At 47.8% G+C, this 26296-nt stretch overlaps 1 protein-coding gene across 1 annotated transcript in view; it reads right to left on the bottom strand.

Annotated features, from left to right (window-relative positions):
* The window catches only part of LOC126252648 (cytochrome P450 4g15-like), a 59658-nt gene extending 34244 nt beyond the window's left edge, over positions 1-25414 (bottom strand). The window contains exons 1-3 of the mRNA XM_049953551.1: positions 25196-25414; positions 20029-20256; positions 3954-4187 (exon numbers count right to left, since the gene is read on the bottom strand). Coding sequence (XP_049809508.1) covers positions 3954-4187; positions 20029-20256; positions 25196-25414 — 681 coding nt within the window. The remainder of the gene's footprint in view (positions 1-3953; positions 4188-20028; positions 20257-25195) is intronic.
* Positions 25415-26296: the final 882 nt, after the last annotated feature.

Genomic DNA, 26296 nt, shown 5'->3' with positions numbered 1-26296 from the left:
GAAAAGAGCACAGGTAGTCCCAGTCTTCAAGAAGGGTCGTCGAGCAGATGCGCATAACTATAGACCTATATCTCTGACGTCGATCTGTTGTAGAATTTTAGAACATGTTTTTTGCTCGAGTATCATGTCGTTTTTGGAAACCCAGAATCTACTATGTAGGAATCAACATGGATTCCGGAAACAGCGATCGTGTGAGACCCAACTCGCTTTATTTGTTCAGGAGACCCAGAAAATATTAGATACAGGCTCCCAGGTAGATGCTATTTTTCTTGACTTCCGGAAGGCGTTCGATACAGTTCCGCACTGTCGCCTGATAAAGTTAGAGCCTACGGAATATCAGACCAGCTGTGTGGCTGGATTGAAGAGTTTTTAGCAAGGAGAACACAGCATGTTATCAATGGAGAGACGTCTACAGACGTTAAGGTAACCTCTGGCGTGCCACAGGGGAGTGTTATGGGACCATTGCTTTTCACAATATATATATAAATGACCTAGTAGATAGTGTCGGAAGTTCCATGCGGCTTTTCGCGGATGATGCTGTAGTATACAGAGAAGTTGCAGCATTAGAAAATTGTAGCGAAATGCAGGAAGATCTGCAGCGGATAGGCACTTGGTGCAGCGAGTGGCAACTGTCCCTTAACATAGACAAATGTAATGTATTGCGAATGCATAGAAAGAAGGATCCTTTATTGTATGATTATATGATAGCGGAACAAACACTGGTAGCTGTTACTTCTGTAAAATATCTGGGAGTATGCGTGCGGAACGATTTGAAGTGGAATGATCATATAAAATTAATTGTTGGTAAGGCGGGTACCAGGTTGAGATTCATTGGGAGAGTGCTTAGAAAATGTAGTCCATCAACAAAGGAGGTGCCTTACAAAACACTCGTTCGACCTATACTTGAGTATTGCTCATCAGTGTGGGATCCGTACCAGATCGGGTTGACGGAGGAGATAGAGAAGATCCAAAGAAGAGCGGCGCGTTTCGTCACAGGGTTATTTGGTAACCGTGATAGCGTTACGGAGATGTTTAATAAACTCAAGTGGCAGACTCTGCAAGAGAGGCGCTCTGCATCGCGGTGTAGCTTGCTCGCCAGGCTTCGAGAGGGTGCGTTTCTGGATGAGGTATCGAGTATATTGCTTCCCCCTACTTATACCTCCCGAGGAGATCACGAATGTAAAATTAGAGAGATTAGAGAAGCGCACGGAGGCTTTCAGACAGTCGTTCTTCCCGCGAACCATACGCGACTGGAACAGGAAAGGGAGGTAATGACAGTGGCACGTTAAGTGCCCTCCGCCACACACCGTTGGGTGGCTTGCGGAGTATAAATGTAGATGTAGATCACAACGGATAAAGGGATTAGTGAACACACAGTCGTAGCGAGGCTCAATTCCGTAACAGAGAAATTCACCGAAAGTAAACGCGAAATACACTCCTGGAAATGGAAAAGAGAACACATTGACACCGGTGTGTCAGACCCACCATACTTGCTCCGGACACTGCGAGAGGGCTGTACAAGCAATGATCACACGCACGGCACAGCGGACACACTAGGACCCGCGGTGTTGGCCGTCGAATGGCGCTAGCTGCGCAGCATTCGTGCACCGCCGCCGTCAGTGTCAGCCAGTTTGCCGTGGCATACGGAGCCCCATCGCAGTCTTTAACACTGGTAGCATGCCGCGACAGCGTGGACGTGGACCGTATGTGCAGTTGACGGACTTTGAGCGAGGGCGTATAGTGGGCATGCGGGAGGCCGGGTGGACGTACCGCCGAATTGCTCAACACGTGGGGCGTGAGGTCTCCACAGTACATCGATGTTGTCGCCAGTGGTCGGCGGAAGGTGCACGTGCCCGTCGACCTGGGACCGGACCGCAGCGACGCACGGATGCACGCCAAGACCGTAGGATCCTACGCAGTGCCGTAGGGGACCGCACCGCCACTTCCCAGCAAATTAGGGACACTGTTGCTCCTGGGGTATCGGCGAGGACCATTCGCAACCGTCTCCATGAAGCTGGGCTACGGTCCCGCACACCGTTAGACCGTCTTCCGCTCACGCCCCAACATCGTGCAGCCCGCCTCCAGTGGTGTTGCGACAGGCGTGAATGGAGGGACGAATGGAGACGTGTCGTCTTCAGCGATGAGAGTCGCTTCGGCCTTGGTGCCAATGATGGTCGTATGCGTGTTTGGCGCCGTGCAGGTGAGCGCCACAATCAGGACTGCATACGACCGAGGCACACAGGGCCAACACCCGGCATCATGGTGTGGGGAGTGATCTCCTACACTGGCCATACACCACTGGTGATCGTCGAGGGGACACTGAATAGTGCACGGTACATCCAAACCGTCATCGAACCCATCGTTCTACCATTCCTAGACCGGCAAGGGAACTTGCTGTTCCAACAGGACAATGCACGTCCGCATGTATCCCGTGCCACCCAACGTGCTCTAGAAGGTGTAAGTCAACTACCCTGGCCAGCAAGATCTCCGGATCTGTCCCCCATTGAGCATGTTTGGGACTGGATGAAGCGTCGTCTCACGCGGTCTGCACGTCCAGCACGAACGCTGGTCCAACTGAGGCGCCAGGTGGAAATGGCATGGCAAGCCGTTCCACAGGACTACATCCAGCATCTCTACGATCGTCTCCATGGGAAAATAGCAGCCTGCATTGCTGCGAAAGGTGGATATACACTGTACTAGTGCCGACATTGTGCATGCTCTGTTGCCTGTGTCTATGTGCCTGTGGTTCTGTCAGTGTGATCATGTGCTGTATCTGACCCCAGGAATGTGTCAATAAAGTTTCCCCTTCCTGGGACAATGAATTCACGGTGTTCTTATTTCAATTTCCAGGAGTGTATATCTATTTATAAAAGCAGCTAAAAATTCGGTTGACGTCTTTCTAAGAGACAGTCTCCAATCCTTCCAGACTAAGTTAAGACCATATGTGGCTTAAGTTCAAAGAAATAGTATCAACAGCACTCGAGAGATTCATACCAAATAAGTTAATAAGAGACGAAACTGATCCCCAAAGGTACACAAAACACGACAGAAAACTGCTGCAGGAGCACCGAAAAAGGCACGTATAATTTAGACGAACGTAAAATCTCCGAGATTGGCGAAGTTTTACTGAGGCTCGAAATTTGGTGCAGATTTCAATGCGAGATGCATTGCGGGTGAGGAGGAGGATGAGCAGGAGAGGGAGACAAGGGACCGAACCCTTCGGAGCAGGTAAAATCGTGGCAAATGTCCGCACACCCCGAGGGAGGACTCTAACATCCGCCGGGATCAACCGCACAGTCCATGACTGCAGCGCCCCTGACCACTCGGCTAATCCCGCGCGGCAATTAGTGTGCAGCTAGTCATAGAGGTCCAGTGTGTGCTGTAATTATCGTATGGTAGCGAAACTTAGTAGATATTCTAATGCGGTACAGATTTAAGCTGGAAAAAAAAAAGCACCTACTTCGGCCACCAGATACTGTGAATGCAAGAAAGACGTACAGAAATGTTTCCATATGTAATGGATTAGAAAAGGGATGTGGGCACAAAAGATCAAACAAGTGAGGAAGGAATAATATTTATTTTATTATTATCATCATCTGCCGCTTACACAATTCGTTCGCTATGGGCACAGGAGATGTCAACGAGACACTGTACAGCGCCAGATTTAGGCTTGGTGGCCAAAATTGAAACTATTTTTTTTTCAGCGTAAATTGATTTCAGATCAACATATTAGCATGTCCACAAACTTTCGCTGCCGTATTATAATTTCCGCCCACACAAGACCTTCCTGAGTAGCTGCAATTTAATTACCGTATAAGCACCCAGTACTAATCGCGACTGGCAGTGATTGAGCGCCGAAATGCTAACACTGCACCGGCACTGTCGCCTTGTAACTGATGCGCCGAAGCTACCGACCCCAGTCGGCTATTAAGGCAGACCTGTGACGTACACACCTCGTCGTGGACCTCCTGGGGCGACAGCAGCAGCTGGCCGTGCGGCGCGATGAGCACCTCGGCCAGCGGCCGCCTCTTGGCCGGCTCGCGGTCGCCGCCGGGGTGCTGCCTCTTGTAGGCGATGCCGCGCGCCACCAGCCGGTGGATCTGGCCCTTGCGCTCCCGCAGCCAGCGCGCGCCCAGTGCAGTCGACACCATGCAGACCACCTGCAGCCACGGCCGGAACACTATGCGCTGCAACACCGAAGGCACACATTCACCACCTTCAGAAGAATTAATTATTGCACAGGATTCATTAATAACAGCATTTTATTGTCTTCCTGTTATCTTGTGACAAACGTCTCCATGCAGGGCGTCGACCTTGAACTCATCACGATGCTCCATGATTTCGTTGAAATGGAAATTTGTGGTAAGGTCTTATGGGACCAAACTGCTGAGGTCATCGGTCCCGAAGCTTACACACTACCTAATCGAACTCACGCTATGGACAACACGCACACGCACACACACACGCCCACCCACCCACCCACACACACACACACACACACACACACACACACACACACACACACACGCCCACACACACACACACAAGCCCACACACACACACACACACGCCCACACACACACACACAAGCCCACACACACACACAAGCCCACACACACACACACAAGCCCACACACACACACACAAGCCCACACACACACACACACACACACACACAAGCCCACACACACACACACACACACACACACACAAGCCCACACACACACACACACACACACACACACAAGCCCACACACACACACACACACACACACACACACACACACACACACACAAGCCCACACACAAGCCCACACACACACACACACACAAGCCCACACACACACACACACACACAAGCCCACACACACACACACACACACACACAAGCCCACACACACACACACACACACAAGCCCACACACACACACACACACACACACACAAGCCCACACACACACACACACACACACAAGCCCACACACACACACACAAGCCCACACACACACACACAAGCCCACACACACACACACAAGCCCACACACACACACACAAGCCCACACACACACACACACACACACACACACACACACACACACACACACACACACACACACAAGCCCACACACACACACACACACACACACACACAAGCCCACACACACACAAGCCCACACACACACACACACAAGCCCACACACACACACACACACACACAAGCCCACACACACACACACACACACACAAGCCCACACACACACACACACACACACACAAGCCCACACACACACACACACACACACAAGCCCACACACACACACACACACACAAGCCCACACACACACACACACACACACAAGCCCACACACACACACACACACACAAGCCCACACACACACACACACACACACAAGCCCACACACACACACACACACACACACACACACACACACACACACACACAAGCCCACACACACACACACACACACACACACAAGCCCACACACACACACACACACACACACACACACACACACACAAGCCCACACACACACACACACACACACACACACACACACACACACACACACACACACACACACAAGCCCACACACACACACACAAGCCCACACACACACACACAAGCCCACACACACACACACACACACACACACACACACACACACACACACACACACACACAAGCCCACACACACACACACACACACACACACACACACAAGCCCACACACACACAAGCCCACACACACACACACACACACACACACACACACACACACACACACACACACACAAGCCCACACACACACACACACACACACACACAAGCCCACACACACACACACACAAGCCCACACACAAGCCCACACACAAGCCCACACACACACACACACACACACACACACACACACACACACACAAGCCCACACACAAGCCCACACACAAGCCCACACACAAGCCCACACACACACACACAAGCCCACACACACACACACACACACACACACACACACACACACACACACACACACACACACACACAAGCCCACACACACACACACACACACACACAAGCCCACACACACACACACACACACAAGCCCACACACACACACACACACACACACAAGCCCACACACACACACACACACACACACACAAGCCCACACACACACACACACACACACACACAAGCCCACACACACACACACACACACACACAAGCCCACACACACACACACACACACACACAAGCCCACACACACACACACACACACACACAAGCCCACACACACACACACACACACACACAAGCCCACACACACACACACACACACACAAGCCCACACACACACACACACACACACAAGCCCACACACACACACACACACACACACACAAGCCCACACACACACACACACACACAAGCCCACACACAAGCCCACACACAAGCCCACACACAAGCCCACACACAAGCCCACACACACACACACACACACAAGCCCACACACACACACACACACACAAGCCCACACACACACACACACACACAAGCCCACACACACACACACACACACAAGCCCACACACACACACACAAGCCCACACACACACACACAAGCCCACACACACACACACAAGCCCACACACACACACAAGCCCACACACACACACAAGCCCACACACAAGCCCACACACAAGCCCACACACAAGCCCACACACAAGCCCACACACACACACACACACAAGCCCACACACACACACACACACACAAGCCCACACACACACACACACACACACAAGCCCACACACACACACACACACAAGCCCACACACACACACACACACACAAGCCCACACACACACACACAAGCCCACACACACACACACAAGCCCACACACACACACAAGCCCACACACACACACAAGCCCACACACACACACACACACACACACACACACACACACACACACACACACACACACACACACACACACACACACACACACACACACACACACACACAAGCCCACACACACAAGCCCACACACACAAGCCCACACACACAAGCCCACACACACACACACACACACACACACACACACACACAAGCCCACACACACAAGCCCACACACACACACACACACACACACACACACACACACACACACACACACACACAAGCCCACACACACACACAAGCCCACACACACACACACAAGCCCACACACACACACACAAGCCCACACACACACACACACACACAAGCCCACACACACACACACACACACACACACACACAAGCCCACACACACACACACACACACACACACACACACAAGCCCACACACACACACACACAAGCCCACACACACACACACACACACACACACACACAAGCCCACACACACACACACACACACACACACACAAGCCCACACACACACACACACACAAGCCCACACACACACAAGCCCACACACACACACACACAAGCCCACACACACACACAAGCCCATACACACACACACACACAAGCCCACACACACACACACACACACACACACACACACACAAGCCCACACACACACACACACACACACACACACACACACAAGCCCACACACACACACACACAAGCCCACACACACACACACACACACACACAAGCCCACACACACACACACACACACACACACAAGCCCACACACACACACACACACACAAGCCCACACACACACACACACAAGCCCACACACACACACACACAAGCCCGAGGGAGGACTCGAACCTCCGACGGGGGAAGGGGGGAGGGGGGAGGGGGGAGGGGTCCCGCATGGACAGTGACAAGGCGCCTTCGACTGCTTGGCGATTTCGTTGATACGATCGTTATAACAATATAGTGTTCTGCCGTGTTTTCGTCTGCCAGATGGTTCCCGTTTGTTACATGGCTGTTTTTTTCCACAATTGTTCCGTAACCTGTTTAATAATCCAATATGCAGATGTAATTAGTAAATCAATTCACTAACGCTGTATGGAAAATGCTGGCAATTATCACAAACGCCAATGGCTACAAATCTAATTAGGTCTATCTCTTTTCCTTTTGGTATGTGAAGTAGTCTTGTAATGTGCTGCGTGGGGCTTTAAGATGTCTGTCTAAAGGTGAGCGTCACTAGGGGAATCACATAATTTGTAAAAATGTTTCTGCTGAAACCCAAAGTCTCAGCCAGGTAAATGCAGGGAAGAGTACTCTGCCGACCGAATACTGCAGGAGAGACAGTAATATCAGAAATTGAGCCCGCCTTGATTCAAAACACCTTGTTATTCGTTTATTTCTTTATTATCCCAAACTATTATCTCTGGCCAAGATAGAGCAGACACGGAGGATCACCCTAGCGAAGATATGGGCTGCAAATGGGAAGATCCGTTAAGATAAGCGACTTTGACCAAGGGCAAATTATTATTACGCAGACTCTTTGAACGAGTATCTCGAAAACGGTGAAATTCGTCGAATGTTGACGTACTACTGTCGTGAGCATCTACGGAAAGAGGTAGAACAGCGAAACTACAACCAGGAGCTAAATGGTTGGACGTCCACGACTCTTCACAGAACGTGGGATTCGAAGGCTTGTCTGCTCTGTAAAGCAGGACAGCTGGTGATCTGTGGCATCTGTGCCAAAAGAGCACAATGCTGGAGCACGCACAAATGTTTCGGAGCGCACCATTCATCGTGCGTTGTTGAACATGGAGCTCCACAGCAGACCATCCCTGCGTGTTCACATGTTGACCTTCGACATTGTCAGTTACGATTGCAGTGGGCACAGGACCATCGGGATTCGACCGTCGATCAATAGAAATGTGTGGGCTCTTCAAGTGACTTACATTTTTGCTACACTCGTCGATGGACGTCTCCACAAACGCCGTCATCGAGGTGAACGGCGCTCGAAACGTGCAGCGCACCACAGACGCAGGTTGGTGGGAGCGGTATTATACGAGGTGTGGCTAGAAAAAACCGGACTAGTACTGGTGAAACAATAAAACGAATGCAATAAGGCTGAAAGTCGTGTGGCCTGTCACGTGACTCTCGCTCCGCCTACTGCTCGAGTTTCATCTGCCTCCTGCACTCAGTCTGCCCGTGGCGTCTGTTTTAAGTAGTTGACGTTTTGTCTGTGCGTCGGAAAATGTTGAGTGTACAGAAAGAACAGCGTGTTAACATCAAATTTTGTTTCAAACTAGGAAAATCTGCAAGTGAAACGTTTGTAATGTTACAACAAGTGTACGGCGATGATTGTTTATCGCGAACACAAGTGTTTGAGTGGTTTAAACGATTTAAAGATGGCCGCGAAGACACCAGTGATGGCACTCGCACTGGCAGACCATTGTCAGCAAAAACTGATGCAAACATTGAAAAAATCGGTAAACTTGTTCGACAAGATCGCCGTTTAACAATCAGAGCAGTGTCTGAGTTAACAGGAGTTGACAAGGAAAGTGTTAGGCAGATTCTTCATGAAAGTTTCAACATGAACAAAGTGTGTTCAAAAATGGTTCCAAAGTGTCTCACAATTGAACAGAAGGAACGCCGAAGAATGATTTGTTCTGACATCCTGGAAAACATTGAAAGTGATCCCACCTTCTTACAAAATGTTATTACTTGCGATGAATCGTGCTCTTACTTACGATCCCGAAACTAAACGCCAATCGATGCATTGGAAAACTCCTGGTTCTCCACGACAAAAAAAAGCACGAATGTCAAAATCGAAATTCAAGGCAATGATGATTGTTTTTTTTGACATCAAAGGGATTGTGCACATTGATTGGGTACCAGAGGGACAAACAGTGAATCAGCATTACTACATTAGCGTCCTGGCTACCCTACGTGAGCGAGTACGGAGAAAACGGAACGATTTGTGGAGAAAAAAGTCATGGATCCTTCACCAAGACAATGCCCCAGCTCACAGTGCGTTGTCAGTGAAGACGTTTTTGGCAAAACACAACATTCCCATCTTAGATCATCCACCCTACTCACCTGATTTGGCCCCCTGTGACTTTTTTCTTTTCCCTAAAGTCAAGTCAGCTTTGAAAGGAACTAGATTTGAGACTGTTGAAGCAGTAAAAGAAAAAGCGACGGAAGTAATGTATGGACTTACCGAAAATGATCTGCAGCATTGCTATGAACAGTGGAAAATTCGTATGGAGCGGTGTAGAGACCGAGGAGGAGAGTACATTGAAGGAGATAACATGAAATTGTAAATAACTGTAAATAAATGTTTTTTCCAGCATCAGTCCGGTTTTTTTCTAGCCGCACCTCGTATAGTGGAAGACATTCTGCTGCTCTTTTACGGGACCTGTGGTAGTAATCGAAAACACGCCGACAGCTGCGAACCACCTGCATGCCTTCATACTTGACGTATTCTCTGACGGTGATGTCATATTCCAGCAGTGTAATTGTCCGTGTCTCGGAGCTAGGACCATGCTAAAATCATTTGAAGAGCATTTTAGTGAAGTCACATTGATGAGTCGGGGACCAAATTCGCCTGATGTAAATCCTATGGGCCCATCTGTGCTCTATCGGGCGCCAACACCGCGCACGCAAATCAGCGGCCCGTTTTTTAAGTGAATCACATAACCTGTGCCTATACATCTAATGCCACATACCTCCACAAACCTACGAACAAACTGTCGGATCCCTGATACTGAGAATCAGAGACGTATTTCGGTCCAAAGATGGACAAACAAGCTGTTAAGCACGTGGTCATTGTGTTTTGGCTCAACAGTGTATGAACTTGACACAGACTTATCACACCTGCGCCGTTGCTCAAATGTAGCGCTGAAGTAGAGCAAATTAGGGCAGCTGTGTGCAATTAGAGGCTCTCCATTTTTCATGCTTTTTGTCCAAAGATCTCGACTTCGTGCTATTTTATTTGTGTGCCAATAATATCTGTCAAATTTATTACAGTATAATCAAATCCCATGTCACTTATTTTGAAATCTGTCGTTTTGACGTTAATGTGAGAGGTAAAGGATGAACTGCATTGTGATCTTCCTCAGTGGAACAGTTTTGGGCGTTTAGTATTCTGGCCTTCTCTGTGCCATCCTTCGTTTCGATGCCATTATGATAAGAGTGTCTGCACAGACAGTTCTGATCCATTTACTTATTTAACGTAAGTATTTTCTGTCAAGTCGGTTGACAGAATTTTAATTTCTAATTCGTTGGACGCTACAAGTACCTCTCTCCTTACGCTAACATTGCTTTGTTTAGTTTTTGTTTGCCTGTGTGATTTTAGCTATGTTTAAATTTGCAGTGAAGCTTTCTTTGCTCTTGTAGCAGCTTTCTAACACGGCTCTCCAACCACGACAGGTCTTTCTCATCCGTGACAACTTCGCTCGACCCATACCGATGCAAAGCGTATTGGACATTACTGTTGAAATTTGTCCATTTATGCTAACATATCCAGTGATGGAAATGAAATTTTCAGGTTAACCACTCGGGTAACCTGAAATCTGCTTCTGGTAGCGGCCCTTTAATGCTCTCTTGAGGTGCGTGAGTTCTAAGTGAAAGGAAGTCCTCTCCCTTCCCTCTGCCCCCCCCCCCCCCTCAATCTAGTGCTTCGGAACCAATTGCCTTTCTCCCGAATTGTTAGGCTTGCAATCCTAATCATTTAACAGATTGGGTTCTGAGGATGATCCACATTACACTCTAAATAAAAATATAGGTTTCATTTTCTCTGTATATAAAAGGCAATATCCTAACTGACTGTCTGGCACACCATCGCCCAGTCCAAACCCCCTAAGGATGTTGTTGTTGTTGTTGTTGTTGTTGTTGTTGTTGTGGTCTTCAGTACTGAGACTGGTTTGATGCAGCTCTCCATGCTTCTCTATCCTGTGCAAGCTTCTTCATCTCCCAGTACCTACTGCAGCCTACATCCTTCTGAATCTGCTTAGTGTATTCATCTCTTGGTCTCCCTCTACGATTTTTGCCCTCCACGCTGCCCTCCAATACTAAACTGGTGATCCCTTTATGCCTCAGAACATGTCCTGCCAACCGATCCCTTCTTCTAGTCACGTTGTGCCACAAACTTCTCTTCTCCCCAATACTATTCAATACTTCATTAGTTATGTGGTCTACACATCTAATCTTCAGCATTCCTCTAAGGATAAAAATTTGAAATCTGGAGAAGATGTGGATAATTTTTGTATTTTAGAAGGTCTTTTTCGAAATTACAGCCCTAAGAGGATGAAATAGCGGATGAAGGATTTTTTTGAAAGTATATCGGTATTAAGGGAATTTTAAAGCTAGAAGTAAGCAAAACTGGTATTTGATGTCTCAGTCAGGAAATAAAAAATACATGTTTCAGCATTTTTGCAAGTTGAACCACTAAGGGGGTAAAATAGTGGGTGAAAGTTTTTTTTGTTTTTTTTTTGTTTTGGTTTTGGGGCGCAAAACTTGTAAGGTTATTAGCGCCCGGTCCATGACTTAGGAAACAGTAAAAAACCGAAATTTGAAACCAGCAGCAATGAGAACGAAAGTCATAAAATTGGAGAAACTAAAAGCAGAGGGAAGGCTTAAAAATCCACTACAGAAAGGGGTTGGTTGTCCCCAAAAAAAAGCTTCAAATGACTGACGTCATTTCACTGGCACTAATAAACTGGAGAACGCGGTCGGCGGAGCGCGTGTCATCTGCTAAAATCGACGATATATCAGGCGATAGCTGTAGACGGGAGCGTAACGGATTAAAATAGGGGCACTCAATTAAAAGGTGTCTTACCGTCCACAGCTGAGAGCAGTGGGGACAGAGTGGGGGAGGATCGCCGCTTAAAAGATGTCGATGGCTAAAAAGACAGTGCCCTATCCGGAGTCTAGTTAAAATTACCTCCTCCCGACGACGCGGTCGGGAGGAAGAGGTCCAAGCACAAGGAAGAGCTTTCATGTCCCGCAATTTATTATGGGTAAGTGTCGACCAATGCGTGTGCCATAAATGGACAACACGTCGACATAGAACGCTCCGTAGATCGGCGAAGGGAAGCGATTGAATAGCTGGCCGAGGAAGTGAGACTGCAGCCTTGGCTGCAATATCGGCCGCCTCATTTCCATAGATACCAACGTGTCCCGGGAGCCAGAGGAACGCCACCGAGACGCCCCCCAGGTGGAGCAAGCGCAGACAGTCCTGAATCCAGTGGACCAGAGGGTGCACAGGGTAAAGAGCTTGGAGACTGAGGAGAGAGCTGAGAGAATCCGAGCAGATAACGTACTGTATCCGCTGATGGCGGCGGATGTAGTGGACAGCCTGGAGAACAGCGTAAAGCTCCGCAGTATAAATCGAACACTGGTCGGGAAGCCGAAAGTGATTTGGGGTGTCGCCAACAATATAGGCACTCCCTACACCTAACGATGTTTTCGAGCCATCGGTGTAAATAAATGTGGCTTCCGTCATTTGTGCACATAGAGCAGCAAATGCTGACGATAAACAAGTGAAGGGGTACCATCCTTGGGAAATCGACAAATGTCACGGAGCAGGCAGATCCGGGGACGGAGCCAAGGCGGTGCTCTACCCCAAGTTGTCAAGAAGGTTTTAGGAAAGCGGAAGGAAAGAGAATGGAGTAGTTGACGGAAGCGGACTCCCGGTGGTAGTAGGGAGGAGGGGCGGCCTGCATACCCTACATCAAAGGAGGCGTCGAAAAAAAGGTCATGGGCTGGATTAGCAGGCATGGAAGACAGATGGCTAGCATAACGACTCAGAAGGACTGCTCGCCGATTGGACAGCGAAGGTTCAGCAGTCTCAGCATAAAGGCTTTCCACAGGGCTGGTGTAAAAAGCTCCAGACACTAAACGTAATCCACGGTGGTGGATAGAGTCGAGACGCCGAAGAATAGACGGCCGAGCAGAGGAGTAGACTATGCTTCCATAGTCCAATTTCGAGCGCACTAAGGCGCGATAGAGGCGGAGAAGGACCACTCGGTCCGCTCCCCAGGAGGTACCATTCAGGACACGGAGGGTGTTAAGGGATCGCAGACAGCGAGCCGAAAGATAGGAAACGTGGGAGGACCAGCACAGTTTTCTGTCAAACATAAGACCCAAGAATTTAGCGACGTTGGAAAACGGAAGGTTGACAGGACCTATATGTAAGGAGGGCGGAAGAAACTCCTTACGTCGCCAAAAATTAACACAAACGGTCTTACTGGGAGAAAAACGGAAGCCGGTTTCGATGCTCCAAGAGTGGAGGCGATCGAGACATCCTTGAAGACGTCGTTCAAGAAGGCTGGTCCGTTGAGAGCTGTAGTAGATCGCAAAATCGTCCACAAAGAGGGAGCCCGAGACATCAGGAAGGAGACAATCCATAATTGGATTGATGGCAATGGCAAACAGTACAACACTCAGCACGGAGCCCTGGGGTACCCCGTTTTCTTGGGAGAAAGTACGGGAGAGAGTAGTGTTCACCCGCACCCTAAATGTGCGCTCTGCCATAAATTCGCGAAGAAAAAGGGGCAGCCGACCTCGAAAGCCCCAAGAGAACAGTGTGCGGAGGATGCCTGTCCTCCAACAGGTATCGTATGCTCTCTCCAGATCAAAAAATATTGCTACTGTTTGGCGTTTCCGGAGAAAATTGTTCATGATATAAGTGGAGAGAGCAACAAGATGGTCAACTGCAGAACGATGCTTTCGGAATCCGCATTGGGCAGGTGTTAAAAGACTGCGGGATTCCAGCCACCACGCTAAACGGTAATTCACCATGCGCTCCAAAACCTTACAGACAACTCGTGAGAGAAATGGGGCGATAGCTAGAGGGGAGATGTTTGTCCTTTCCAGGTTTCGGAACAGGAACGACGATAGCTTCCCGCCATCGTCTAGGGAAAGTACTGTCGGTCCAAATTCGATTATAAAGGCGAAGGAGGTAACGCAGACTATGCGTTGATAAATGCAGCAACATTTGGACGTGGATACCATCCGGTCCTGGGGCGGAGGAGCGAGAAGAGAGTGCATGTTGGAGTTCCCGCAAGGAGAAAACAGTATTTTAGCTTTCGCGATTTTGAGAGGAGAAAGCAAGAGGTCGCACTTCCGCTGCACGTTTCTTCGGGGGAAACGCTGGCGGGTAATTTGAAGAGCTCGAAATCTCAGCAAAGTGCCGACCCAACGAGTTAGAAATTGCGACAGGGTCCACTAATGTGTCATGCGCGACAGTGAGCCCAGAGACCGGGGAGAAACTAGGCGCGCCTGAGAACCGTCGAAGCCGACTCCAAACTTCCGAGGAGGGAGTGAAGGTGTTAAATGAGCTAATAAAGAATTTCCAGCTTGCCTTCTTGCTATCGCGGATGACACGACGGCATCGCGCTCGGAGCTGCTTATAGCGGATACAGTTGGCCAAAGTAGGATGGTGGCGGAAAACGCGGAGAGCACGTCGCCGCTCACGTAGTGCATCACGGCATGCCTCGTTCCACCAAGGAACTGGGGGGCGCCGGGGCAATTCGGAGGTGCGTGGTATTGAATGTTCCGCAGCTGTAAGAATAACGTCGGTAATATCTGTGACCTCATCGTCGACGCTGGGAAAGTGACGGTCATCGAATGTCGCTAGAGACGAAAAAAGTGTCCAATCGGCTTGGGCAAACTTCCAGCGGTGCGGGCGCATGTAGGGCAGTTGAGGCTGCAGTCTAAGGACACATGGAAAGTGGTCACTCGAGTGTGTATCAAGGGCGAACCATTCGAAGCGCCGAGCGAGCGGAACAGTACCGACCACAAGGTCCAAATGAGATAAATTTGTCGTGAAGGCAGACAAAATTGTAGGGACCCCAGTGTTGAGGCAAACTAGATCTGCTTGGTGGAAGACATCTAGCAATAGTGAGCCACGTGGACAAGGATGTGGAGATCCCCAAAGCGGGTGGTGGGCATTGAAGTCCCCAACCAGCAAATATGGGGGTGGAAGCTGACCAAGAAGATGAAGGAGATCAGCTCGTGCCATTGGTGTGGACGATGGAATGTATACAGTACAAAGAGAGAACGTGTATCTGGAAAGGGAAAGACGGACGGCGACAGCTTGGAAGGAAGTGTTTAAATGGATTGGGTGATAATGGAGAGTTTCATGGAGAAGAATCATGAGTCCTCCATGTGCTGGAGTGCCTTCAACAGGGGGGAGATCGTATCGGACGGACTGAAAATGAGGGAGAACAAAGCGGTCATGGGGACGCAGCTTTGTTTCCTGAAGACAGAAGATGACCGGCGAGTAGGACTGTAAGAGGATCGACAATTCATCCCGATTGGCTCGAATACCGCGGATATTCCAGTGGATAATGGACATAGGGTGAACAGAAAATGGAGGAATGTGACCAAGGTCGCTGTCAACGACTGCTCTGAGCTTGCGACCGACAGCATGGAATGGCATTCAGCCGAAGGCAGAAGATCCTGATCCATAGGTTGGTCAGGAGCAGCTCCTGCCACCAGCGACCGGCCGGTTGATCGGCCGCCAGCAGTGCGCCTCGGCGACACAGAAGACGGCCGAGGGCGATTTCCGCCAGGTGGTGCTGTAGATGGGACACGCCTTGGTGGAGAACGAGAGGAACTGGGTTTCTTTGTAGCCTTCTTGGAAGTATGATGTTTAGAGGAAGGAGGAACCGATGGTTGGGAAGTTGCGGTACGTAAAAACTCTTCACGAGTATGCTCTTTTTTCGAAGTCTTTGTGTCTGACTTTTGGGCTCGAGATTTAGCAGAACTCGACGAAGGGTGAGCCAGAGAGTGGGCAGGCGAAAGTGGTGAGGTTGAACGGGCGATCTTTGCGCTGGCCGATCTGACGACCGTGGCACTAAAGGTGAGGTCGCAAGTCTGCGTGGCCGCCTCCTTTGTTGGCCGAGGAGAAGCAAGGACAGTGCTGTATTTTCCTTTCTGAGGCACGGTGGGCTGTCGACTGGCGAATAATTTTCGAGCAGCAAAGGTCGACACCTTTTCCTTTACTCGAATTTCCTGGATGAGCTTTTCGTCCTTAAAAACGGGACAATCTCGAGAGGAAGCAGTGTGGTCACCCATACAGTTGATGCAGCGAGGGGATGGAGGTGGACAAGCACCCTCATGGGCATCCCTGCCACACGTAACACATTTGGCCGGATTGGAACAGGACTGGCTGGTGTGATTGAACCGCTGGCACCGATAGCAACGCGTAAGGTTTGGGAAGTAAGGGCGAACGGAAATTATCTCATAGCCTGCTTTGATTGTCGATGGGAGTTGAACTTTGTCAAATGTCAAGAAGACAGTGCGGGTTGGAATGATGTTCGTGTCAACCCTTTTCATAACCCTATGAACAGCCGTTACGCCCTGGTCAGACAGGTAGTGCTGAATTTCTTCGTCAGACAGTCCATCGAGGGAGCGTGTATAAACGACTCCACGCGAGGAATTTAAGGTACGGTGCGGTTCCACCCGGACAGGGAAAGTGTGTAGTAGTGAGGTACGCAGCAATTTTTGTGCCTGGAGGGCACTGACTGTTTCCAACAACAGGGTGCCATTCCGTAATCTGGAACAAGACTTTACAGGACCTGCAATTGCGTCGACACCTTTCTGAATAATGAAAGGGTTGACCGTGGAGAAGTCGTGACCTTCGCCAGACCGAGAAACAACAAGGAACTGTGGCAACGATGGAAGAACTGACTGTGGCTGAGACTCAGTGAACTTACGTTTGTGAGCAGACATAGTGGAAGGTGAGGAAACCATTGCGGAAGAATCCCCCATGATTACCGGCGTCTCCGATGGCGCGCTCCTCCCTTGTGGGGGCCCTCTCTGAGGGCACTCCCGCCTTAGGTGATTGTTCACACCTCAGGTCACACCTCCCGACAAACGGATGGAGGGACCAATCGGCACTTTCGGAAGTTATCAGCTCGGGTAATCACCCCTCCCTGGGCCTGGCCGTTACCAGGGGGTACGTACGTGTCCTACCTGTCTACCCGGGGTGGGGAATTACGCGTTACCCCGTCACCGGCTACGCATGAAAGTGCGTGGGTCGGCCTTCAGACACGCACAGGGAGGAAGAAAGAGAAAGGGAAAGGGAAAGGGAAAGGAAAGAAGAGGTCTCAAACGCCGCAGCGGAGAAAAGGGTAGAGAGGAGAGGTAAGGAAAAGAGAAGGACAAAGGAAGGAGGAAGACTTACAAGCAAGGAAGGCGAAGAATGTGGTACATTTACAAGCGTCCGTCTCCGGACGTAGGCACAAACCATACCCCCAGAGGGGGAGAAAGGGAAGGAAAGAGCCAGAGGTGAGGGGGGGGGGCGAAGATGGGGGATGGGGAAGGATGCGGCAAGGGAAGGTATGCAGCCCGGAAAGGAAGGAAGGCCACATCAGCTCGGGGTCCCGTGCTCGCTACGCACGTATCCGCAAAAGACTTGTGGATCCCCTGGGGGGAGTGGGTGAAAGTGTTTTTGAATATAAATATTTACTAAAGAAGTGCTAACGGGTTCTTAAGGCTACATCTATGGCACCTGGTATTTGACTTGCCGGTAGGAAATTAAAAAAATTGTGTTTCAGTGTTTCTGCAAATTCAGCCCCGGAGGGAGTACAATAGGTAATGAAAATTCGTGTGAAAATATTTAGTTACATTAAAAAATTTTTAAAGCTATTTCACTTCTCGGTTAGATACAAAGAAATATTTGTTATGGCGTGAAAGTTGAGTTGGAAATATCTCCACAAGGCCGCAGAAGGCACGAGTAACAAAACTTTGGACTCCAGCTACCAAAACAGCTTTTTGGTCAGAAGTTCGGAAAAGACCATTCTTACATGGCCATAATTACTTGAAAAGCTTAGAAGGTGTTGCAGTTTGTAAACAACTTACAAATTTGATTAAATAAAAACAAAAAAAAATCTCTGCAGGCCATACAGTTTACGCGAGCGAAGGAGCGGGCACTAAGTTCGGGGACGGCACGACCGTGGGGTCGGGGATTTGTCCAAAATTGTGTGTGGTGAAAGAGGACCCCTAACATCTCACGTGGTTAAAATATTAGGACGCACTACTCGGAAAATCCCGAGAAAAATCGATGCATAGTTTCTTAGGTGCCTTGTAAGTATAAAATTTAGTTCATTGCCGAGCCGCCGTCTGGTCTACATGGTTAGCGCTCGGACTCTTACGGCAGAGGTCTCGGGCTCGATTCCTCCTCCGGCACTCTTTTTTTGTTCTGTTGCTTGCAAAATTGCAGCGCATTGTTACAGTAGAATCGTGAAATTAATTCTCGGGAAGATTTTATAAAAATTCATTCTATAGTTCATCAATTATCGTCACCAATATCCCGAGACATGATTCAATATGTCTGGTTTGCCTCAAAATTATCAGAAACTCAAAACATTTTCGTAAAGGTTAATGGGGCATGTTTTTGTACAGATTTATTGCAAACGCCCTGTGATTGTAAGAAATCCTCTTTTATATGCTGCGCAAGATGTCGCAAAAAAAATATTGCTTTGTTTTTACGATAATTACCACTGCGGTTCTTGTTTATAATAATTATATGTATAAAAATAATTGAATGGTTCCCAATCGACTTTGTTATTCTGATTAAAAACCCAATGTTTCCCCTCATATACTTTACAATGAAAAATGGAAAACCCACCGCCATGAATTGTGTTGGACAAAAAGAAAATACTTTTTATTCATTAATGTAACTAATTTATTAAAGATAATGTAGGTTTGGGAATCTTTCTGAATAATTGGTGGAATAATCAAAGGAAATGGAACAGAAGAGAAAAAAAAAGTGCTGGAGGAGGAATCGAACCAGAGACCTCTGGCGTAAAAGTCCGCGCCCTAAACATCCAGGCCAGACGGCGGCTCGGCAATGAACTCACATTTTACACTCATAAGGCACCTAAGAAACTTTCTTTGGATCGATTTTTCCCGGGATTTTCCGGGTAGTGCGTCCTAATATTTTAACCACGTGAGGTGTTAGGGGTCCTCTTTCACCACACAAAATTTCGGACAAATCCTCCGACGCCACGGTCGTGCCGTCTCCTTGTAAGTTGGTTGTTAATAGTGGTCAGACGGCGTAAGCTTACCTGGATTGCTTTCATGGATTTGTAAAACTCCGTAGCGAAGTGCACCTGCTTGCTGTGGTCTGGTTCCAGCTGGTCCAGGCCGACGCCGAACAGGGTGGAGGTGAGGGTCCGGAGAGCGGACTGGAAGAACGTGGGGTACACGTTGAGCTCTGTGCCCTCCGCCGCAGACAGCCGCTCGCACACGAAGCGGCCCGCCTCGTTGAACGCTCCCATGAACCGGCCCAGCACCTGCAGTTCCACACCGACCAGCAGATCAGTCACTCCACTAAACTTTTACTAAACTACCTAACGTCTTAACTTACCTGTCAGGCTGGTAACAGTAAATAAAACTAGCCTAGCTTCAGAGGATTATTCCCTCGTCTTCACAGATTTGACGAAGATAACAGGTTTAGGGCGCTCAACAGCTTGATCATCAGCGCCCTAACTGGAGATCAATATACACATATTTTGTGTCTAAATTACACCTGTTCTCATAAATAAAATTGTAAGGTGTCAGGCAAATCCAACACCTTCCATGAAAACCCTGACATGATAAGCAAATCCAGTAGTATGTCACATACTCCGAATAAATCGTGACATTAAATTAACCAAAGTAATACGAGTAACGAGTGAGCAAATGGAATACCACAGACTAACACAAGAATGCCTAAATGCATGTCATACCTTCCCACCGCGAGACAGACGCAGTTCCGAGGGGAGAAACGAGACCAGAAGCCGAGAGCAGAACCGTGTTAAGCTGGAAGGCCCTACGATAAGGGACGGACACCCACGTCGCCAGCTAACCGCTGGGACCACACCCCAGCCGCAAGTTTTAGCGTGAGACTTTTAAAACATTGCCCCACCACGAGAAGTATAACGTTTCTCATTGGATGGACAGAATTTTTGTAGGCGGAGCTTAAGGTTAACATTGAGACCCTGATTGGTCAGATGAAAACACACCCAGATAGTTTTTTTAAACCAACTTCGGTGAATTGTAGTAAGGAGAAGTTAGGAGGAAGTTGCTTCCGAGACGGCGAGGTGAGCGGAGCTGTACTGCCCGCCGCCCCCTGACGAACATCGACAAGGTAATGAATGCACGCGATGCCGCATATCGGCGCATAAAGCTTCACTCAGAACTGCAGAAGTCTCACCTGATTCCCCCCCTCTTTGCGTAATACTAGTGTCTATCGTCAATTAAAGCTCATGGTGTTCACATTTGCCACTAAGTAAAAAAATCGGAAACACGATGATTTTTCTGTTATATAGTTATTGAGAAGCCACATCAGCCACTGTAATTTACGACAAGTTAGATAAGTAATTAAAGATAATTGAGGGTCACTTTAGACCATTTTGATAGTTTTCTCTTTTGTGAAACTTAATTTAAACCTAGATTATAGATGTGATATGGCATAGGTCATCCTTCGATCCATTGTAGAACTTGGAAACCCATTCAGGGAATATTCGTTCACATTTTTGTTGAACGCAGTTGGTTTTTACCATCCTGTATTAAAACATTTCCTTTTATCAATAGTGCAATTTATAAACTATGTTTTGTGAGTAGAATAAAATTTCCAATGGTAAACTTAACTGCTTTTTCGACGTTATTTTACCAGCTAACTAAAAATAGGAAAGCCTTGAACCCCGTCCACTAAATTTAGTTAGTATTAAGGATTCTTTTACAGGGAGTGCAGTGGAGCTGACGCTGAAATCATTAAGGATTTGGTTATATCATCGCTAGTCTCCCTGAACTCTTCTGAACTCTACATGTCATGTGTGGTCTGACGTCTCCTTACCAGCAACAGGCCCCATGTTCAAACTAGTCAATTCCCTAAAAAACACTCTCAGAGCGTCGTTGCGCGAAAGTGGTAGGGAGACACGATATACAACAAACAGACACTACGCAGAATGTTAGAAAATTACTATGACGATTCCCGAGGGACACACATTAGCAGTTTTCTTCATAGTGACGGCTATGTTGACTCAAATATACAGTTTGTCGCTGAGACAACAAATTTATCTATTATTATGTATTATTATCCACTAATTGTTAGGAAAAAGGTTTTTATGTCACGTACGGATCAATGGTTCAACGGCAGCTGATTAATTAATGTCTCCATTGACACTGCCGTCTTCGTAGCTTAAGAAAAGTCATCTTGGAATTTAATAAACCGCTGCAGCTGTATTTAATCCCTTATTTTTAGATCACTACCGGCTTTCAAGGCACTAAGAGACACATATTGAGCTGAACATCTGCATAACAAATCAAGAAGGAATAATAACCCTGAGACATCCACTGATGGTAATTTTCTAAAAATATTTTAAGATTTTTTAAAAAAGCTTTTAAAAACCCTTGCATAAGAATGTTAAAATACACACACAAAAAAGTTTTGTATCACCCCAGTTCCCAGAACTCCTGAAAATAGACTTTGACCTTGGACGTTTTATCACATACACAGTCCCTTTAACTGTTCAGAGACGTCATTAAACCCGCCCAAAGATGTAAGTAACCATGCATGAGCAGCGCCTATTAGACGGAGGGGTTAGACAGCTGATCAGTTCCAGTCATTCCACCAGGACGGAGGTACACGGCTCGTGTTGACTGTAGTTCAACCATGCCTAGACGGTCAATACCACGGTTCGATCGCGCATGCATTGTTACTTAGTGCCTGGAAGGGCTCTCAACAAGGAAAGTGTCCAGGAGAGGAATCCTGACAGCAACGCTACCATACTGAATACGACTCAAACTGTGCGCAGTGGGCTGCATGATGCGCAACTTCACTCCCGACGTACACGGCGAGATCCAGCTTTGCAACTACGATACCATGCAGCGCGGTACAGATGGGCCGACAACATGCCGAATGGACCGCTCAGGATTGGCATCACGTTCTCTTCACCGATGAGTGTCGCATATGCCTTCAACAAGACAATCGTCGGAGACTTGTTTGGAGGCAACCAGGTCAGGCTGAACGCCTTAGACACACTGTCCAGTGAATGCAGCAAGGTGAAGGTTCCCTGCTGTTTTGGGGTGGCATTATCTGGGACCGACGTACGCCGCTGGTGGTCATGAAAGGCGCCGTAACGGTTCTACGATACGTGAATGCCATCCTCTGACCGATAGTGCAACCATATTGGCAGCACATTGACGAGGCATTCGTCTTCATGGAGGACAATTCGCGCCCTCATCGTGCACATCTTGTGAATGACTTCCTTCAGGATAACGACATCGCTCGACTAGAGCGGCCAGCACCTTCTCCAGACATGAACCCTATCGAACATGCCTGGGTTACAGTGAAAACGGCTGTTTATGGACGACGTGACACACCAACCACTCCGAGGGATCCACACCGAATCGCCATTGAGGAGTTGGACGATCTGGGCCTTGATGAACTTGTGGACAGTATACTACGACGAATACAGGCATGCATCAATGCAAGAGGATGTGCTACTGGGTATTAGAGGTACCAGAGTGTACAGCAATCTGTACCTCCATCTCTCCATCTCTGAAGGTCTCGCTGTATGGTGGCACAACATGCAATGTGTGGTTTTCATGAGCAATAAAAAGGGCGAAAATGATGTTTATGTTGATCTCTATTCCAATTTTCTACACAGGTTCCGGAACTCTCGGAACGGAGGTGATGCAAAATTTTTTGATGTGTTGATGTGTGTAGTTATACATACACAACAAAAACATTACAGCTTGAAAGTTCGGATCTTAGAACCCAACATTCGTTGTCCGCCAGAAAATAACACGGCTATCAGGTGGTATGTCATTGAATAAAAAAGTCGGAGACATGGATTCCAATCCATTACGGTGGATGGGGTCTAAACAAATTACACCATAGCGATCCACTGTTAAGGTGAAAATGTATGAAAAAGACAAAAAACCTAAAATATACGCAGTGTTTCTATTAAATTTCGGCTTCTGCCTACAAAGTCTTTCATCTTAATTTTGATTTTAATTTACAAAAATTGGTTCAACGCAAAAAGGCATTCTGGGGGGGAGCATCTTTTAAAACGTAATCTTATTGATACACGGAGGAACCTGGTTGTCAGCTGACAATTACGTTAGTGAAAATGCCTTTTGACACTAAATGACGAAGTGGAAATGTTTTTAAGTAAAACCGCTTCAGACGGAAGGGAGGACTTCGTGCTGAGCTCTCTTACGAACCCAATTTGTGTCTGTTGTAGCCGTCTAAAAGATGCCTTTTTGTTTTTAGTATGTTACGTTGGCAACAAGTTACCTACGTTGGTTTACGTTGCCGTATGATGGTTGATTGTTTATAAAATAAATATGTAATAAGTTGAAGGTATCTTTGTATTAACGTATTGACAAGGAACCCGTAGTATTGACACAATGAACATGTGGAGTTCTAAAATTCGGCTATATAACCGAGAACGAAGATAAATGATTTCAACTATAGGGCATTTAAACAATTCCTATACTTGTAGCGTCTAACATATAGGCCTACATCTGACCTTGAATGGATTTTTGATTCTGAAGCATAGTGTACACTGTTTGTCGCCCGGAGTGGCCGAGCGGTTCTAGGCGCTACAGTCTGGAATCGCGCGACCGCTACGGTTGCAGGTTAGAATCCTGCCTCGGGCATGGATGTGTGTGATGTCCTTAGGTTAGTTAGGTTTAAGTAGTTCTAAGTTCTAGGGGACTGATGACCTCAGATGTTAAGTCCCATAGTGCTCAGAGCCATTTGTACAATTTTCACTGCGGAGAGTTCGCTGTTTTCAAATTTCCTGGAAAATTAAAGCCCTGGGCCGGGAGTTAGAGAGACGATGATGGCACTGAAGCTCAGAGCGGGTTGTGAGCCATTCATGATTGGTTCAATCGATGACACGGTTCTGTAAAAAAATAAAAATACATAACAGTAAACCAACTCCTAGGCTGTGGCTACACCGTTCCTACGCAATATCTAGTGCTAGTCTTGGGAATTACGAAGAAGAGTTTCTGGGAAGTTTGGAAGATAGGAAGGAGGCACTGTCGTAAATAAAGCTGTGAGGGCCAGTCATAAATCGCACCTGTATAGCTCAGTCGGTAGTATTAATGCCTGTGAAAGAATGTTTTCGGTGTGAATCACAGGGCCACAACGGTTTTAAAGTACTAGCAAGTTTCAGAACAAGTATACTTGCGCACTCTGATGTCTCTCACAGCTGAGCTAATTGTGTGGCGACTGACCTCAGTGTGGAACGTCGGCAGGACTATCTTGCGGTGTGCCTTCCAGACGTCAGCCTTGTTTGTGATGAGCCCATCTCCGATGAAGAAGCGCATGGGCCGCAAGAAGTAGGGGTCCCTTTGGCGCTGTCTGCAGTCGACCAGCACCGCCTTCACGTCCTCGGGCTGCGTCACCACCACGAACAGCTTGGGCCCTACGTAGAACCTAGAGCCAGCAGACATCCCATGACCGTCCGCAGCTTCTACAATACATCACTCAAATCTCACAATTTACTAGACTCTCAACCACTAATGCAAGTACTGCAAAGCCATTATGTCGCAACGGAAAGGTTCGCCGTGACTACCTCTTTCTAAGCAAAGAAGGGAAGGCAGAAAGGTGGAAGGAGTATATAGAGGGTTTATACAAGGGCGATGTACTTGAGGACAATATTATGGAAATGGAAGAGGATGTAGATGATGAAATGGGAGATAAGATACTGCGTGAAGAGTTTGACAGAGCACTGAAAGACCTGCGTCGAAACAAGGCCCCGGGAGTAGACAACATTCCATTGGAACTACTGATGGCCTTGGGAGAGCCAGTCATGACAAAACTCTACCATCTGGTGAGCAAGATGTATGAGACAGGCGAAATACCCACAGACTTCAAGAAGAATATAATAATTCCAGTCCCAAAGAAAGCAGGTGTTGACAGATGTGAAAATTACCGAACTATCAATTTAATAAGCCACAGCTGCAAAATACTAACGCGAATTCTTTACAGACGAATGGAAAAACTGGTAGAAGCGGACCTCGGGGAAGATCAGTTTGGATTCCGCAGAAATGTTGGAACACGTGAGGCAATACTGACCCTACGACTTATCTTAGAAGCTAGATTAAGGAAAGGCAAACCTACGTTTCTAGCATTTGTAAACTTAGAGAAAGCTTTTGACAACGTTAACTGGAATACTCTCTTTCAAATTCTGAAGGTGGCAGGGGTAAAATACAGGGAGCGAAAGGCTATTTACAATTTGTACAGAAACCAGATGGCAGTTATAAGAGTTGAGGGGCATGAAAGGGAAGCAGTGGTTGGGAAAGGAGTGAGACAGGGTTGTAGCCTCTCCCCGA

This window comes from Schistocerca nitens, chromosome 4, assembly GCF_023898315.1.
Source record: "Schistocerca nitens isolate TAMUIC-IGC-003100 chromosome 4, iqSchNite1.1, whole genome shotgun sequence".
Taxonomy (NCBI): Eukaryota; Metazoa; Arthropoda; class Insecta; order Orthoptera; family Acrididae; genus Schistocerca; species Schistocerca nitens.
The sequence above is the reverse complement of the archived record's forward strand: the minus strand, read 5'-3'. Positions and strand labels throughout refer to the sequence as shown.